This window comes from Ctenocephalides felis, unplaced genomic scaffold (assembly GCF_003426905.1).
Source record: "Ctenocephalides felis isolate EL2017-DRISC unplaced genomic scaffold, ASM342690v1 CF-g0.4_SCAFFOLD_00845, whole genome shotgun sequence".
Classification (NCBI taxonomy): Eukaryota; Metazoa; Arthropoda; class Insecta; order Siphonaptera; family Pulicidae; genus Ctenocephalides; species Ctenocephalides felis.
This window is the reverse complement of record NW_020536999.1, coordinates 85,669,620-85,686,974: the sequence shown is the minus strand read 5'-3', so window position 1 is coordinate 85,686,974 and position 17,355 is coordinate 85,669,620. Positions and strand designations below refer to the sequence as shown.

The window sequence follows — 17,355 nt, the reverse complement described above, 5'->3', positions numbered from 1 at the left end:
CTTCCTAATAAAACCAGATTTCATAGATTGGCGAAGGCAGGTCAAGCCGTTCCGAAGATACGGGGCTAAAAGTTCCGAAAACGGTAACTCAGTTTTTAAGAGAACGGAGCGTTCGATTTGAATAATTCAAAAAACATTTCACTTGTATTGACAAGATGAATAATCGATAAAATTTTCATGATGGTAGGTCTAGCGGTTTCGGAGATAGGGAGGAGAAAGAAAAAAAATGAGCCATTTGGCGGTCAAAAATGATCATTAGACATATGCACATCAAATTATCAGATATTTTATAGAGATTTTAACAATAAGTATACATTTTGTTAACATTCCTATGGGTTCCGTACCAATGCTTATGCGTTAGACAGCGACGCGGCGCTTACGCGCTTTATATTTTGTCCTATGCCGTTAAAGCAGTACGATTGCTTTGAAAAAAAAGTTCAGATCTTCCACAATATGTCAAAATAAAGAAAAAAAAATTAAAAAAAAAAATTTTAAAAAAATTTTTTTTTTTTTCAAAAAAAAAGTAATTTTTTGTCCAATTTATAGTTTCTCAAAAATCTTATTTTTTTAAGTAAATTTTTTTTAAAAATGTTAATCGTTTTCCAAGCCTGGCACGCGTGCTATAGGTTGCCGATGCCTGGTGTTGTAGACTCTCTAGCTAGAGCGCTCTACCGCTGTCTGTACACCGTAAAGTGTTTTTCTCTTCCGAGAGCACTTTCGTACTCTAGGAGAGAAGTAGGTGAGAGGTGCCAGAGCAACTCTATCTAGACACTCTAAAAAGCTATGTACACTTGTGGATAAATATATTAATATATATATTAATCTAAAACTTTACAACTAGTCTATAGAAGTAAACTTCTATAAACTTTTTTTAACTTCCCGAAGGAGAAGTTTATGTTTTCATCAAAAAATCCGATTCGCTAATTTTATGTTTTTTCGACGTTTCAAGCCATTCTGAATCGAATGAGAACAAATTTGGAAAAAGTATGTGTGTGTGTGTGTGTGAACAGATTTTTTGCCGTAAATCGACGTTTTCTCCAAAACGGCTGGACCGATTTCAAAAATTTAAAAGCCATTCGATATATCTCGATGAGGACTATCGTTTCTGAGTTTTGTGCGGCGATCGGTCGAGCCGTTTCTTTGTGAATTGCAGAAAAGTGAAAATTTTTTCGTCCACGTTTTAGCCCGCAATTCTGAATCGATTCTGAAAATTCAAAAACCATTCGATAGATATTGGTTGGGAATCGTGCTGATTAGTTTTTGGTAAAGATCGGCCGGGCCGTTTTCTTGTAATAAAGTTTTTAAAAAAAAAATTTCGACGATTTTTATGATTTTTTTTTTTGACGGTAGATACCATAGTTTTCTAGGTCATACTAAAATATTACGGCCCTACGACAACTCATTTAGCTTTAAAAATTCGTTAAAGTTTGTAAAAATTGGTATCGTTTTATTGACATTTGTCAAAATGAAATCTTTGATCGACGTTTTCTCAAAAACGCCTTAACCGATTTCAAAAATTTAAAAGCCATTTGATGTATTTCGGTGAGGACTATCGTTTGTTAGTTTTGTGCGACGATCTGCCAAGCCGTTTCTTTATAATTTGAAAAAAAGTGTTAAACATTTCGTCCACATTTAAGCTCATCCTACCGAACCGATTTAAAAACATCAAAAACTGTTCGAAAGATATTAGTTGGGAATGATGCTGATTAGTTTTAGGTGAAAATCTACCGAGCCGTTTTCTTGTAATTAACTGTTGAAAAAAAAATTTAAGTCGTTTTTTATGGATATTTTTTTAGTGATATATACCATGGTCTTATAGAACTTACTGAAATATTACGGCCTTATAACAAATTGTTTGATTTTAAAAATTCATCAAAGTTTGAGAAAATGAGTAGTTCTTTTGAGATTTGTTAAAATTAAAATTAGACTATTTACTTGGTATAATGATAGAGTACTTGGTCTTGAACATAATAAACCATTGAAGTCCTGAAAACTGGTGCAATTATATAAAATTTGCTTTTAGAAAATACTCCGAGTCAAAGTGTTCGTTCGTTTTAATTATGTGTAATAGATCCACTCGGAATACTTTTAATGACTCATAAATTAATTTATTTTTTATTGATTAAGTTGATTATTTAAACATATCGGGAAGTTCATGTAACTTGCCTCAAGGCTACATACCAAACCAACTAGTTCATTCTAGACAATTGACAATTTTATTAGTGTATAGTTATTATGTTCCCGGCGAAAACAAGGTTTAGCTGCATTGGTGGTATATTATTTGATTAAAAAACGAAATAAGAAAGTGAAAAAAAAATGTGGTTTAGGGAATGGATAGCCAAAAGGGAAGAAGAGGGAGTTTATGCAAAGTTGTTAAAAGAACTCGAGTATCAAGACAAAACTTCTTATGAAAATTTTATAAGAATGGCCCATAAGGATTTTCAGCATTTGCTGGAATGAATTGCTCCAAGAATTGCAAGACTAGATAATTATCTAAGAAAATCAATATCACCGTCTGAGCGGTTAACACTGACATTGAGATTTCTTGCTACTGGTAAGTGGTATAAAACAATTATTTAAAATAATTCAAAAACATTTTTTGTAATATTTATTTATAAAAATTGTACCAATATTAATTGTATAAACATTATATTATAGGTGACAGTTATCAGTCATTGAGCTGTTTGTTTCGGATTCCATCAACAACTATTTCTCATATTGTTCTGGAAGTGTGTGATGCTCTGTACTTGGAATTGAAAAATGATTATTTGAAGGTATGAGAAAATGTTAAATGTTGTCATAATATTGCGTTGAAGTAGTCTCATTTTGCATTGGAGAAATCATCTGGCCTATTACTGAAGTGCTTGATGAAACGGAGTACTCACTCAAATTACTTGGAGAGATCATAGCTTCCTCATTTGCCTCTAAAATAGCTCTCTGAATCTTGAGTTTTAATTTTTTTCGGATATCTTCAGAGCGTATTCCTCTCAACTCTGCAGTAACAAACTCTCCAAATACGTCCAATTGATCTCTCCGAGGTCGTACACAAGTTAAAGCTTCATTCAGAAACTCATCAACCTTTTTAACTGAATCGGGTGCTCGTTTTTTTCTTTTATGAGGGTTTGTAACAGAAGTCTGCCCAGACCCAGAATTATCTTTTATTTCCTCATCATGATGATCCTAAAAAAATTAAAATAATAAATGAAAATTAAATGGTTTGTTCTTTTTTTACAGATTCCTTGTACATCAGAAGAGTGGGAAAATGAAGCAAAGCGATTTGATGTTACTTGGAACTACCCAAATTGCATAGGAGCTATTGATGGAAAACATGTGGTAATGAAGGCACCAGAAGATTCAGGAAGTCTATATTATAATTACAAGGGAACACATAGTATTGTATTAATGGCTCTAGTTAATGCTGATTATAATTTTTTGTATATAGAAGTAGGTTGTAATGGGAGAGTGTCAGACGGGGGTGTATATGCAAATTGTTCACTATCGGCATGTTTGGAAAGCAACTCTTTGAATATACCCGAAGCAAAGCCATTACGTGTCCAGTCAATTCCGGTGCCATATGTCATCGTTGCCGATGACGCTTTTCCATTAAAAACCTACATCATGAAACCATTCCCTTTTAGAGACCAACCTGTTGAAAATCGTGTTTTTAGTTATAGACTTTCTCGAGCACGTCGCGTAGTAGAAAATGCATTTGGTTTGCTTTCTATGCGTTTTCGTTTTCTTAGAAAGCCAGTCGAACTATGTCCTGAACTAGCTGTAAGTGGAATTCTGTCTTGAGGCAATTAAGGCATCGTGCCTTAAGGCAAATTGCTGGAACTTACCGTACCGTAACGAAATGTTCAAGGAATACTGAATGTTTTAAAATAGATTAATATAAATATTGTAACATTGTCTAATATTTAGATTCATATAAACTGAATTGCAAAGTTGAAATTATTTGTTTAAAGTATATTAGAAATTTAGTCAGAATTAAAAATAAAATCTGAATTATTTTCGATATACAAAAAACTAAAAAAAACTAAAAAAAAAATAATAATAATTACAAAATTACAATTTTTTTTTCCAAAATCAATTATTTTGTTAAAACAAGCTGAAAGTTCTTTGAATCATTTAAATTGGACGCTTAGTTCTCTCAAAAACTGCCATTTTTTGCACATTAAGTGTATGTATGTATGTATGTATGGATACAATTTTTCGCCCACGTTTTTGGGCGCATGGATCAACCGATTTGAATGGTTCAAAAAACATTCGATTCCTATTGATTCCGTTACGTAGATACGGAGCAAAGAGGGCAGAAAATAGAAATCGAGTTTTTGAGAGAACGGAGCATCCGATTTAAATGATCTAAAAAACATTCAATTAGTAATGATTGGGAAAAGTGATTGTTAGTTTTTGGCAATGGCAGGCCCAGCCATTTCGAAGATACGGAGCTAAATATGTAAAAAATGGCAGTTTTTTAGAGAACTAAGCGTCAGATTCAATTGATTCAAAGAACTTTCTGCTTGTCTTAAAATAATTGATTTTGGAAAAAAAAAATTGTTCCAATTTTTTTTTTTTAGTTTTTTGTATATCGAAAATAATTCAGATTTTATTTTTAATTCTGACTATAGTTCAAATATACTTTACAAATAATTTCAACTCTGCAATTCAGTTTATATAATTCTTATAAATATTAGACAATGTTACAATATTTATAATCTATTTGAAAACATTCAGTTTTCACTCGAACATTTCATTGCGGTACGGGAAGTTCCAGCAATTTGCCTTAAGGCACGATAACATAATTGCCTCAAGACAGAATTCCACTTACAGCTAGTTAAATTTGGTATCTGATCTATTTTACCGCACATACGGGGTAAAGTGGGACAACCACGGGGCAAACAGATGCAATTTCTTCTATTAAATTTTAAAGGGATTTTACGCTACATTATTGAACCAATGCAAAATATCAATTCTGTGGGTACATTTGTTACGAAGATAAGACAGTATATTACATTGATCTGCTATAGATCAGAAATATTCATCAGTCGAGCCGGAATAATAATATATTTAATTAATCTCTTGTAAAATTGCTTTTTTTTAAACTTTACTATTTTATTGCTTACACCTTTGCCAAAGTAAAGGTTCTGCTGGTCCTTTTTATCCCCCTCATGTGCTGCTTATCTTCTGATAGCAAAGTCATAAGAATAAAGGTGATGGCTGATTATGAATTTATACATTTTTTGCCCTCTACTATCAAATATTTTTCTTAAAAAAGATCTAATTTTATTTGTTTACGAGATATCCGTGGTGAACGATTATTAATTGGTCTACCCTACCCATAAACATACAAATGTGATTTTTTAATGTAAGTAATCAGTAATTTTTGATTGATTTTTTTACATAATTTTATTGTAAAAACAGTCCCTAGTGCTATTGTGCACAAAAGACATAGCAATTGCTTTCGTAGACTTGGCCACATCATGTAAAATCATGTCGATCATTATAATTGGACATAATTTTTGCAAAAATGGGTCATTATAAGCGACATGTCAATGTAAGCAATGTCAATATATCCGACTAGACACCTGTTTTTTTAAGGAATTTTATATGGAAACCAAACATCCTAGTGCAATTAGGTCATAATAAGCAGTTGTCAATATATCCGGCGTCATACTAATCGGATCCTACTGTACTTTATTTACTTACCAGCACATCTGTAATAATAACATCAGGGGCACTGCCAACACTGACAATTGAGTCCTCTGTTGAATTTGTCTGGATACTCATAAACTTGACAGCCTCAAAAAACTCCCACTTCGGTTTATACCATTCATCTGCATCCTGACCACTTTTAAACTTTTTCATTTTTCTCAGATGCTCATTCAACTGGCATCTCAAATTATGAATTTTGTCTTTTACTATTTTAACACTCAAATTTAAAGATGTTGCTATTGCTTCCAAGGACTTATATTTCAGGTCTCGATTCCTATACTCCTTCAACCTGACATTCCACAATTCTGGACGAGCCTCTACCAATTCAATTAATTGAAACACTTTATTTTTCTTCCAAACAATTTTTTTGCACTGTTCTTCATCACATAATGCTTCCATTTTCACTTTCCTTTCCTTGGAACACAAATAAACACATAGATAAATAAGCAAACCTAACCTAGCATAGATAAATAAACAAACCAGTGCAAAGCAAAACAAAAAAAACTCTACGTATAGTACAAAAAAATATAGGTTGTTTGAAACTCTTCTGATTTACTTACTAATTTACTTGTGTCACTGATTTCTTCACTATATGTAACAGGTTTTTCATCTTGTTCATCAATTGTTTCTTCTTGTTTAATTGTCTCTTCTATAGTTACCTCAGATTTTAAAAATCGCTGCAGATATAATTGATTATTTTCCTTTATATCTTCATAACCTTTAAATTCTTGATTCACTTGAGGATAATCATCATGTTCTTGTTTAATTTGAGGATATTCGATAGGCTCAACTTTAACTAATGCTGTTGTACTTGTTCCTTCTGACATTTTGGGCGCTGAAAGTCCTAAAAAAATATAATTTGCTGTAAGTATAAATAAATAAAATAAATAAATAACCGAACTGTACTAACTTCTTTGTTATTTTATATATACAAGCGTATTCGTGCAAACAAGAGATTATAATAATAGTTTAATTAATGATATTTTACTTTTTCTATTAAATTAATAATAATAATCAACACTATTTTCATTTACCACGTGCATAGAAAATAGCAAACGAGATTTGACATTTCGTGCCGATGGCTGAAGCATAGAGAAAGGCCCGATCCAAACCATAGATATCCCTTGAATGTACGCCACAAAACATTTAAACATTGATTAACGCATGGCCGGTAATCTCCGAACAAATGTAGATTACCATAGATAAATAAACATAAATAGATCGCTATCTCGGGCCATTTGACGTTACACTCATTTTAATTTACGAATAGATCACTACATGGCAGCACATGTACATACAGTATGTAAATTAACCCCTGGTATTACTTCTACATTTGTACATAAAATCAATACAGCCCAAAAATCTGAAAAAAAATATTATTTGAAATAAGAACAAAACATACGAAATACAAAATATATTTTCAAATATATCACAGACATATTTTTGAAGAATTATAAACTAAACAGAAATAACTGACTACTATTAATTAAAGTATATTACAGACATATTTTTAAAGTACTTATTCTATTAATATTCTAGAAATAACTTATTCATATTAATTACTTAATGACTAATAATAATATATTAAAAACTTAAAAACTAAGAAGTAAAAAGCGCAGGAGGAGTATTGATGATGTAATGACAAATTTAGAAGGAATGCAAGTAATGCAATAATTTAAAAGGATAAAAAGAACAGCACATTTTTAAAAAAGAATGAATACTTTCCAAACAAAATAATCCTAAAAACAAAACATATATATATTGATATCCAAATTGAGATAAAACAAAATTCCTAGGATTAAAATTCATTTACGAGACATTCTTGTTTATTATCTCTCCATTTAATAGTTATTTTGCTATCTAATCAATCATTAATAAAGTTATATTTGACGAAATCTTTGAATAGTTTCTGTATAAGTGTTTTTAAACGTAAGTAACCAAAACCCTGAACTACTTTGAATTTATACCAATTGTAGCTCAAATCTATCTATCGTTTTAATCCAGTTTTTATTGCAAGGAGGTTTAGTTAAAACTATAACTAAACCCTTGCGCTTTATAAACTGTCTGGTCTTTGAGTATGCTCTCTTAATTGAGACATTATCAAAATTCTTGCCCTTACATTTTAAGTTTCCGGAATATTTGAAAACTTCTCAGAACATTGTATACTCTGTTGGAATTTATTCTTTAAATTATTGCATTGCATTTTAATCCCAAAACAAAATTTGTATTATGTATCATACATCTTCTGGGTGTTAAGGCACTCCTACGCCTTATCATTGCATTCTGCGGCAATTTGCAGCTACCATCAAGGACTTCTATTGAATATATTGTTATATCATATTAATTGAAGATATTTTAATTATCATATTAAATATTTTTGCTGCAATTAGTATGAAAAAATACCTTTTCGGAAAACTGGTGTCAGAATAGGTGACTTTTAACCTGCACTTCACAATCTTAGAGGTGCTGCAAAAATCTTTTTCAAGGTGTTTAGGCTTCCATCTCCTAAGAACATAAGATTCATTTATTAATATTTTTTTGCAAATGTTAGAGTTATAATTACTTGGCTTTGTCCTTGGAGTTGCAGATTTTTCTTCTGGTTCTGTATCAGAGCATTCTCCAGTGACTTGAAAACTATTTTGTTATTGCCGTAAAGGAGACACTTCTATTTGGTTTCGATTTCAAATTATCGTTGATTTGTGCCACAAACCGAAGAGTTAGGTCATCCATTAAAAGATTATTCGCCCTCTGCATCCAAATTGAAAGCATCTTTTTACATACGAATTTTTACACACAAATATATATATATATATATATATATATATATATATATATTTATATTATATATATATATATATATATATAACATTCTAATAGTATTGTGATGATACATATTCATTATATGCATAATACATCATTATATACATACCTGATAATTAGATGCCGAAAAGACATGCATTTTTTTATTATATTTGGGGTTATAACAATTTGGCACATAACACTTTATCATTTTAACTTAATAATAAATGAAAAAAGTATTCACCAAAACATAATTATATATAAACAATCACAGAAAATCTCAACTACAATACGCGATGACAACTTGACAACTTATAGAAAATGGCCGATCAATGTAGATCAAGCCAGCTGCTATATCAATGAAATTGGAAATCGTAGCGCCATCCTTCGAACTATTCAAATACCAGTCCATTTCAAAACACGGTAATCTTCATTTGTTCGGAGATTACCGGCCATGTAGATTACCTTGTTCTGAAATGAATTGGTATTCGAAATGATCGAAAGATGGCGCTACGATTTCCAATTTCATTGATCTAGCAGCTAGCTTGATCTACATTGATTTGATCGGCCATTTTCTATAAGTTGTCATCGCGTATTGTAGTTGTGATGTGTTATATTTGTTTTTCTGAGATTGTTCATACATAATTATATTTTGGTGAATACTGTTTTCATTTATGTTAAAATGGCAAAGTGTAATGTGCCAAATTGTTATAACCCCAAATATAATAAAAAATGCATGTCTTTCCGGCGTCTAATTATCAGGTATGTATATAATGATGTATTATGCATATAATGAATATGTATCATGAAAATACTATTAAAATGTTATATATTATGTATATATATATAGCGGGTTGACAACACGCATCGCGGCTCGTCAACACGCATCACATGTTACTGGACAGATTGGCCCATATAGTGACAGCACTGAGAAAAACAAAAGGAAATTCAAGTGTCAGATCGGACATGGCTTTTGTTTCTCCCTAGTCGAATTTGCCTAAAATGTATGATTCTTGAAACCTTTCTTTTCTATTATAAATAAGAAAATACCAATAACGTTTTATTAATGATCAGTATGACAACACATAGTGTCGTGGATATTAATCATATATAAAATAAACGAAATATAAATAATATTTTATGAAATTTATTATGACTACAATTGGTATTAATATGGACCAAACCTCCAAAAATATGGAGGCTTGGTCCATATTAAATACCAAAATAATAGACAATAATAAATTTCATAAAATATTATTTATATTTGGTTTATTTTATATATGATTAATATCCACGACACTATGTGTTGTCATATTTATCGTTAATAAAATGTTATTGGTATTTTCTTATTTATAATTGAAAAGAAAGGTTTCAAGAATTATACATTTTAGCAAATTCGACTAGGGAGAAACAAAAACCAAGTACGATCTGACACTTGAATTTCCTTTTGTTTTTCTCAGTGCTGTCACTATATGGGCCAATCTGTCCAGTAACATGTGATGCGTGTTGACGAGCCGCGATGCGTGTTGACAACCCGCTATATCACTCCGCCCTAATGAAAAAGATTGTTTCGTATCTCTGACTGCCATTCTTGAACTTCCTTGTAAATTTCTTTTGGTTGAGATTGTGTGATAAATTTTATTTGTTTGTGGCCGTGGCCGTTTTGAATGCCGTGTTGGCTTGTTGAGTTTGTTGATTGCTTACGTGGCCCTTCGCTGGTGAGTTAGCGGTTGAGTAGATGTGGCCCTTCGCTGGTGAGTTAGCGGCTGAGTATATTTGACACTTCGCTGGTGAGTTAGCGGTTGAGTGTATGTGGCCCTTCGCTGGTGAGTTAGCGGTTGATTGTATGTGGCCCTTCGCTGGTGAGTTAGCGGTTGAGTGTATGTGGCCCTTCGCTGGTGAGTTAGCGGTTGATTATATATGGCCCTTCGCTGGTGAGTTAGCGGTTGAGTGTATGTGGCCCTTCGCTGGTGAGTTAGCGGTTGAGTGTATGTGGCGGTTGCCAAATTGTTTGCTGATGCTCCCTGTCTGTTGCCATGGTGCTTATAATCGACTTATTTACCAGGATAATAAGTGATTTATTGAGCACGTGTTGTTGTTGATCTTGAAGTGTGTGGTCGGAGTCTCAGTTGTATGCTTAGAATGCTCTTCGAATTATGGTAGTTGTGAGTCATTTATAATAATTATTTATATTTTTAAAAATTCTTTTCTTAATAATTCTTGAGACTTCAATTTATTTATTTTTCTACTTCAAAATATGTCTTGATCTTCTTACCTTCTTTTATGTGTGTTACTTGTTCACTCTCGGGGTCACCAAAATATGGAGGTTTAGTCCATATTAATACCAATTGTAGTCATAATAAATTTCATAAAATATTATTTATATTTCGTTTATTTTATATATGATTAATATCCACGACACTATGTGTTGTCATACTGATCATTAATAAAACGTTATTGGTATTTTCTTATTTATAATAGAAAAGAAAGGTTTCAAGAATCATACATTTTAGGCAAATTCGACTAGGGAGAAACAAAAGCCATGTCCGATCTGACACTTGAATTTCCTTTTGTTTTTCTCAGTGCTGTCACTATATGGGCCAATCTGTCCAGTAACATGTGATGCGTGTTGACGAGCCGCGATGCGTGTTGACAACCCGCTATATATATATATATATATATATATATATATATATATATATATATATATATATATATATATATATATATATATTTGTGTGTAAAAATTTGAAAAAAGATGCTTTCAATTTGGATGCAGAGGGCGAATAATCCTTTAATGGATGACCTAACTCTTCGGTTTGTGGCACAAGACGAAGATAATTTGAAATCGAAACCAATTAGAAGTGCCTCCTTTACGGCAATAACAGAATCAAGTCACTGGAGAATGCTCTGATACAGAACCAGAAGAACAATCTGCAACTCCAAGGACAAGGACAAGTAATTATAACTCTAAATACTTCAATACAATTTGCAAAAAAATATTAATAAATGAATCTTATTATCTTAGTTAGGAGATAAAAGCCTAAAAACCTTGAAAAAGATTTTTGCAGCAACCCTGAGATTGTCAAGTGCAGGTTAAAAGTCACCTATTCTGACACCAGTTTTCCGCAAAGGTATTTTTTCATAATAATTGCAGCAAAAATAATTAACATGATAATAACAATATCTTCAATGAATATGATAACAATATATTCAATAGAAGTCCTTGGTGGTAGCTACAAATTGCCTCAGAATGCAGTGATAAGGCGTAGAAGTGCCTTAACATCCAGAAGATGTATGATACATCAAATTTTGTTTCGGGCGATCTATTTATGTTTATTTATCTATGAGTTACAGTACAGTAAACCCTCGCTTTACGCAGCAAGTGCGTACCGTGCAGTATAGGAACCGTGCTATAAGAAACTCGTATTTAACATACAATTCAGGCTAATTCGTAGTGCGTTCTATGGAACCTTACATAGTGCAGTATGGAAACCGTGCTATGAGAGACTCAGAGTTGGTACAAATCGCACCATTTTTATCGCGTTGTATGGAGACCAAGAAATACAACTTGAAGTAGGAGAAATACGGACGAAATGACATGTAGGACATTGACACCTTATTCAAAAATTGGCGCGACGCAGTAGTCAGCTCAAACGTGTTCTTAGGCGACTAATATACAATCAGGCATGTCTAAAAGATAAAAGTCGATAACAAAATTTACATCAATACCCTTTTGCACAACGAACTTATGGGCTGTTGACCAAATACCGTGTAATAAGAAGTCCGTGTAGTCGGAGGGATGTCGGATTTTTGCTCCGTGTAGTATGGGAACCGTGTACCCAGAGTGCCGTGTAAAGCGAGGGCCTACTGTATTTGTAATAATATATGTTCGCCCCGAAATCTTGTGAGATGTCGCCAGATGACATTTGTAAGAATCAGACAATACTTTATTCTATGGCAATCCCTAAAGATTTTGGATATAATCGCTAATCATGCGGGTGAACAAGGTCTCGCCGTCTCGCTGGTTTATTTCATTTTTTGTTAATTTAATCATTAGATTTATTCATCGATTTATATTGTATTTAATTATTTATTTGTTTATTAATTTATTAACTTCCCGTAGGGTAAGTTATTGTAATGACGTTTTGAAGGTTTCTGAACATTTTGACATACCTCAGAAAAAATTGATGTGTGTGTGTATGTATGTATGGATACAAATTTCCAGTCACGTTTTCGGGTGCACGGATCAACCGATTTGAATGGTTTAAAAAACATTCGATTCCTATTGATAGGGAGATGTGCTGATTAGTTTTTGGCAGGCCCAGCCGTTACGGAGATATGGAGCAAAGAGTGCAGAAAATAGAAATCGAGTTTTTGAGTAAACGGAGCATCCGATTTGAATGATCTAAAAAACATTCAATTAGTAATGACTGCGAGAAGTGATTATTAGTTTTTGGCAATGACAGGCGCAGCCATTTCAAAGATACAGAGCTAAATGTGCCAAAAATTTAGATTCAAAAAACTTTCAGCTTGTTTTGACAAAATAATTGATTCTGGGGGAAAAAAAATATCATTTTTTTTGTTTTATTTTTGTATATCGAAAATAATTCAGATTTTATTTTTAATTCTGACTAAAGTTCTAATATACTTTGAATAAATAATTTCAACTTTGCAATTCGGTTTATATAAATCTTATAAATATTAGACAATGTTCCAATATTAATAATAAGCTATTTGAAAACATTCAGTATTCCTCGAACAATTCGTTACCGTACGGAAAGTTCCAGCAATTTACCATAAGGCACGATGCCATACACCCCACTAGTTTATGCCTTCTTAAAGAAGTGTATGGCATCGTGCCTTATTATGTCCAATGCCTTCTTTTATTTATGATTATACCTTTGCGCTTAAGAACATATCGTGCCCACCCGCGCGGCGAATGCAAATTTCTGAAATAAATCTTCCCAATGGATTAAAACTTTCTGATCCACACTTTAATATCTCGCGCGAAGTGGATATGTTGATAGGTGTTGATACGTTTTTTGAAACTTTACATTATTCTAGGCCGCAATAAAGCTATTTTACAAAACACGGTACTCGGGTGGACAGTTAAGGGTAGATATCAAAGAAATATAATTATAATTAATAGCAAGGCAAATAATAATCATATATCCGTCACAGAATTTGGTAAAGTTACACGCGTTGAAAAGTTACACAAATTATCGACACACAAAGAAATATATAAACAATGGTTTTCAGAAAATCCTGAAAAAATTACAATATTTTAAATTCCTGTAACTATGGTACTGTTTGCGCACCATTTCTTGCACGTACACGTTTAAACATCATAACTTTCATTTGGCGGCGGATGCATTGGACTAAGCCAACTCAGTTTACTTAGTATACTAAAAAAATTAAAAAAAAATTCACTTTTAATAACCTCAGTAGAGTAATTGCAAGATATTGCACGTAATATATTTTTAACTTCCCGAAGGAGAAGTTTATGTTTTCATCAAAAAATCCGATTCTCTAATTTTATGTTTTCTCGACGTTTCAAGCCATTCTGAATCGAATGAGACCAAATTTGGAAAAAGTATGTGTGTGTGTGTATGTGAACAGATTTTTTGCCGTAAATCGACGTTTTCTCGAAAACGGCTGGGCCGATTTCAAAAATTTAAAAGCCATTCGATGTATCTCGACGAGAACTATTGTTTGTCAGACGATCGGTCAAGCCGTTTCTTTATAAATCGCAGAAAAGTGAAAAATTTTTCGTCTACGTTTTAGCCCGCAATTCTGAATCGATTTTGAAAATTCAAAACCGTTCGAAAGATATTGGTTGGGAATCGTGCTGATTAGTTTTTGGTAGAGATCGGCCGGGCCGTTTTCTTGTAATAAAGTTTTTTAAAAAAAAATTTCGACGATTTTAATGATTATTTTTTTGATGGTAGATACCATAGTCTTCTAGATCATACTAAAATATTACGGCCCTACGACAACTGGTTCAGCTTTAAAAATTCGTCAAAGTTTGCAAAAATTGGTATCGTTTTTTTGACATTTGTCAAAATTAGACCTTTGATCGACGTTTTCTCAAAAATGCCTGAACCGATTTTAAAAATTTAAAAGCCATTTGATGTATTTCGGTGAGGACTATCGTTTGTCAGTTTTGTGCGACGATCTGCCAAGCCGTTTCTTTGCAATTTAAAAAAAGTGTTAAACTTTTCGTCCACATTTAAGCTCATCCTACCGAACCGATTTTAAAAAATCAAAAACTGTTCGAAAGATATTAGTTGGGAATGGTACTGATTAATTTTAGGTGAAAATCTACCGAGCCGTTTTCTTGTAATTAACTGTTCGTGGAACTTTTTTTGGCGATATTCATCATGGTCTTATAGAACTTACTGTAATATTACGGCCTCACGACAAGTAGTGTAATTTTAAAAATTCGTCAAACTTTGCTAAAATTATTATCGTTTTTTTGGCGTTCATCTAAATTAGACCTTTCATCGACGTTTGCTCAAAAACGCCTGAATCAATTTCAGATATTTAAAAACCATTTGGTGTATCTCGATGAGGATTATTGTGTGTCAGTTTTGTGCGACAATCTGTTGCGCCGTTTCTTTGTAATTTGAAAAAGTGTTAAACTTTTCGTCCACATTTAAGCTCATACTACCAAATCGATTTTAAAAAATCAAAAAGCGTTCGAAAGATATTAGTTGGAAATGATACTAATTAGTTTTAGGTGAAAATCTACAGAGCCGTTTTCTTGCGAATAACTGTTGAAAATAAAATTTAAGCCGATTTTCATTGAATTTTTGTTGGCAACATATATCATGGTCTTATAGAACTTACTGAAATATTACGGCCTTACGACAAGTAGTTTAATTTTAAAAATTCATCAAAATTTGAGAAAATGAGTTGTTTTTTTGACGTTTGTTAAAATTAAAATTAGACTATTTATTTGGTATAACAATAGAGTACTTGGTTTTAATGAACATACTAAACAATTAAAGTCCTGCAAAAAGCTGGCTCAATTTATTGATTTTTGAAAATTTGCTCTTAGAAAATACTCCGAGTCAAAGTGTTCATTCGTTATCAATTATGTGTAATAAATCCACTCGAAATACTTTCAATGGCTCATAAATTAATTTATTTTTTATTGAGTAAGTCGATTATTTAAACATATCGGGAAGTTCATGTAACTTGCCTCAAGGCTAAATACCAAATAAACTAGTTATGATTACAACGCTGGAGGGCGCTGGCGAACACTTTGGAAACCGCCGGTCTAGGCCCTTATTTATCTATGTAACTCCCGCATATTTTTAGTGAGTTGGCAATAGTAACATTAGAGCTAGGCAAAGTAACGAAATTCAAGTTCATTCTGCTGTCAAACAAATTAATGTACACTGAACGAACATTTTATACCTAGACAATATTAGAATACCCCGTGTTCATATTTTAAACCGTGATTTTATATTTCGTTCATTTAATTATTAATTCCGTGACATAATAAATATATTGTATATACATTTGAGTACAAATATAATAATATATATTATAAAGCGGTATTTGTGATTGATTGATTGATAAACATAAAGGTAGTGTAAAATACTTTGACGTGTTTAATTTTTAGTTATATTTATTTTATTTAGAAAGAACTATAAATATTTAACTTCAAATAATGCAAAAAATAATTATTGCTTAATTTTACCCTTTACATTTCACTCTGCAATAAGGCAAAAGCTTAGAACAATAGTTGATTCATATTTACTGTCTGTCACATATAAAGCATTTCGAAGAAGAAATTATCTAACAAGAAGATAATTCTTAAAAGAACTCGAGAAGTAGACTTCTGTTAAATAAATGTAAGATTACATTCATAGACAAAACCATAACACGAATATATTATATTCTTATATCCATTTGTATTGATGACAGTTGAAAAGGATTAATAATTTAAACATACACTCCTGTAAAACGTTACAAGAGCATAAATGCAATGCACTCACTAAAATCATACTCCATGCTCCAACTGTCATCAATTAATGCCTTCACTTGTATTTCTAATGAAATGAATTATCATATTTAACAATTCATTTAAACTAACCAACTGTTTTTGTTTATGCCTATAGAAACATACTCAGTGCACAACTATCTCAAAATGTCGGAAGCTGCTAATGATCCAATAATTAAAATTGAACCACAAGAATATCCAATCGAAGACATTAAAAATGAAATTGAGGAAGACCCTGAATCGTGTTCAGAGGATGACAAAACATGTCTAAGCAGATTTATGAACTCCATAGTGAAAATAGAAGAAAATGTCGAACAGGAATTAATTCAGACTGCTCCTTATAAATGTGACAAGTGTCATAGAACATTTAGAAAGTTGCATTATTTAGAACAGCATATGGTAAATTATTGTCATAAGGATACATATTGTTCAGAGTCTTTTTCAGATGCAAGTGCATTAGAAATACATATAAAATCTCATACAGGTGAAAAATATTTCACATGTACAAAGTGCAGTAAAGCATTTACTGAAAAATATCATTTAGATCAACACATTTGTGCTCGAGCCAGAGGAAAAATTTTACATTTGAATGAACATGGTAATCGAAAACGAAATATTCACGATAATACTGCAAAGGGACCAGGTGAACGTCCCCATATTTGCCAAGTTTGTGATAAGACATTCACACAATTGAATAACTTGAATCGACATATGCTGATTCACACTGGTGAACGTCCCCATATTTGTGAAATTTGTGACAAGACATTCACACAATGTATTTGAATCGACATATGCTATTCACACCGGTGAACGTTCTCATATTTGCCAAA

The 17,355-nt window shown here is 32.1% G+C and overlaps 3 protein-coding genes across 3 annotated transcripts in view; 1 reads left to right on the top strand and 2 right to left on the bottom strand.

Moving 5' to 3' along the window:
* Positions 1-2,787: 2,787 nt before the first annotated feature.
* LOC113391236 lies at positions 2,788-6,539 on the bottom strand. The gene is made up of 3 exons (XM_026627184.1): positions 6,273-6,539; positions 5,707-6,126; positions 2,788-3,180 (listed from the first exon to the last, which is right to left on the bottom strand). Exons 1-3 carry the CDS (start codon positions 6,537-6,539, stop codon positions 2,788-2,790), a joined length of 1,080 nt encoding a protein of 359 aa, XP_026482969.1.
* Positions 6,270-17,355, bottom strand: part of LOC113363475 — a 29,606-nt gene continuing 18,520 nt past the window's right edge. Inside the window, exon 4 of the mRNA XM_026605978.1 lies at positions 6,270-6,556. The gene's annotated coding sequence lies outside the window, so the exon portion shown is untranslated. The remainder of the gene's footprint in view (positions 6,557-17,355) is intronic.
* Positions 16,238-17,355, top strand: part of LOC113391235 (zinc finger protein 99-like) — a 4,185-nt gene continuing 3,067 nt past the window's right edge. The window contains exons 1-2 of the mRNA XM_026627183.1: positions 16,238-16,376; positions 16,644-17,300. Of these exons, the coding sequence (XP_026482968.1) occupies positions 16,673-17,300 (628 nt within the window). The 5' untranslated portion in view covers positions 16,238-16,376; positions 16,644-16,672. The remainder of the gene's footprint in view (positions 16,377-16,643; positions 17,301-17,355) is intronic.

Coding starts and splice junctions, on each gene's coding strand:
- LOC113391236 (XM_026627184.1), bottom strand. CDS start 6,539: ATGTCAGAAGGAACAAGTACAACAGCATTAGTTAAAGTTGAGCCTATC. Junction 6,127..6,272: donor TCAGTGACACAAGTAAATTA/GTAAGTAAATCA, acceptor TTGTGTTCCAAG/GAAAGGAAAGTGAAAATGGA. Junction 3,181..5,706: donor TTATTATTACAGATGTGCTG/GTAAGTAAATAA, acceptor TAATTTTTTTAG/GATCATCATGATGAGGAAAT.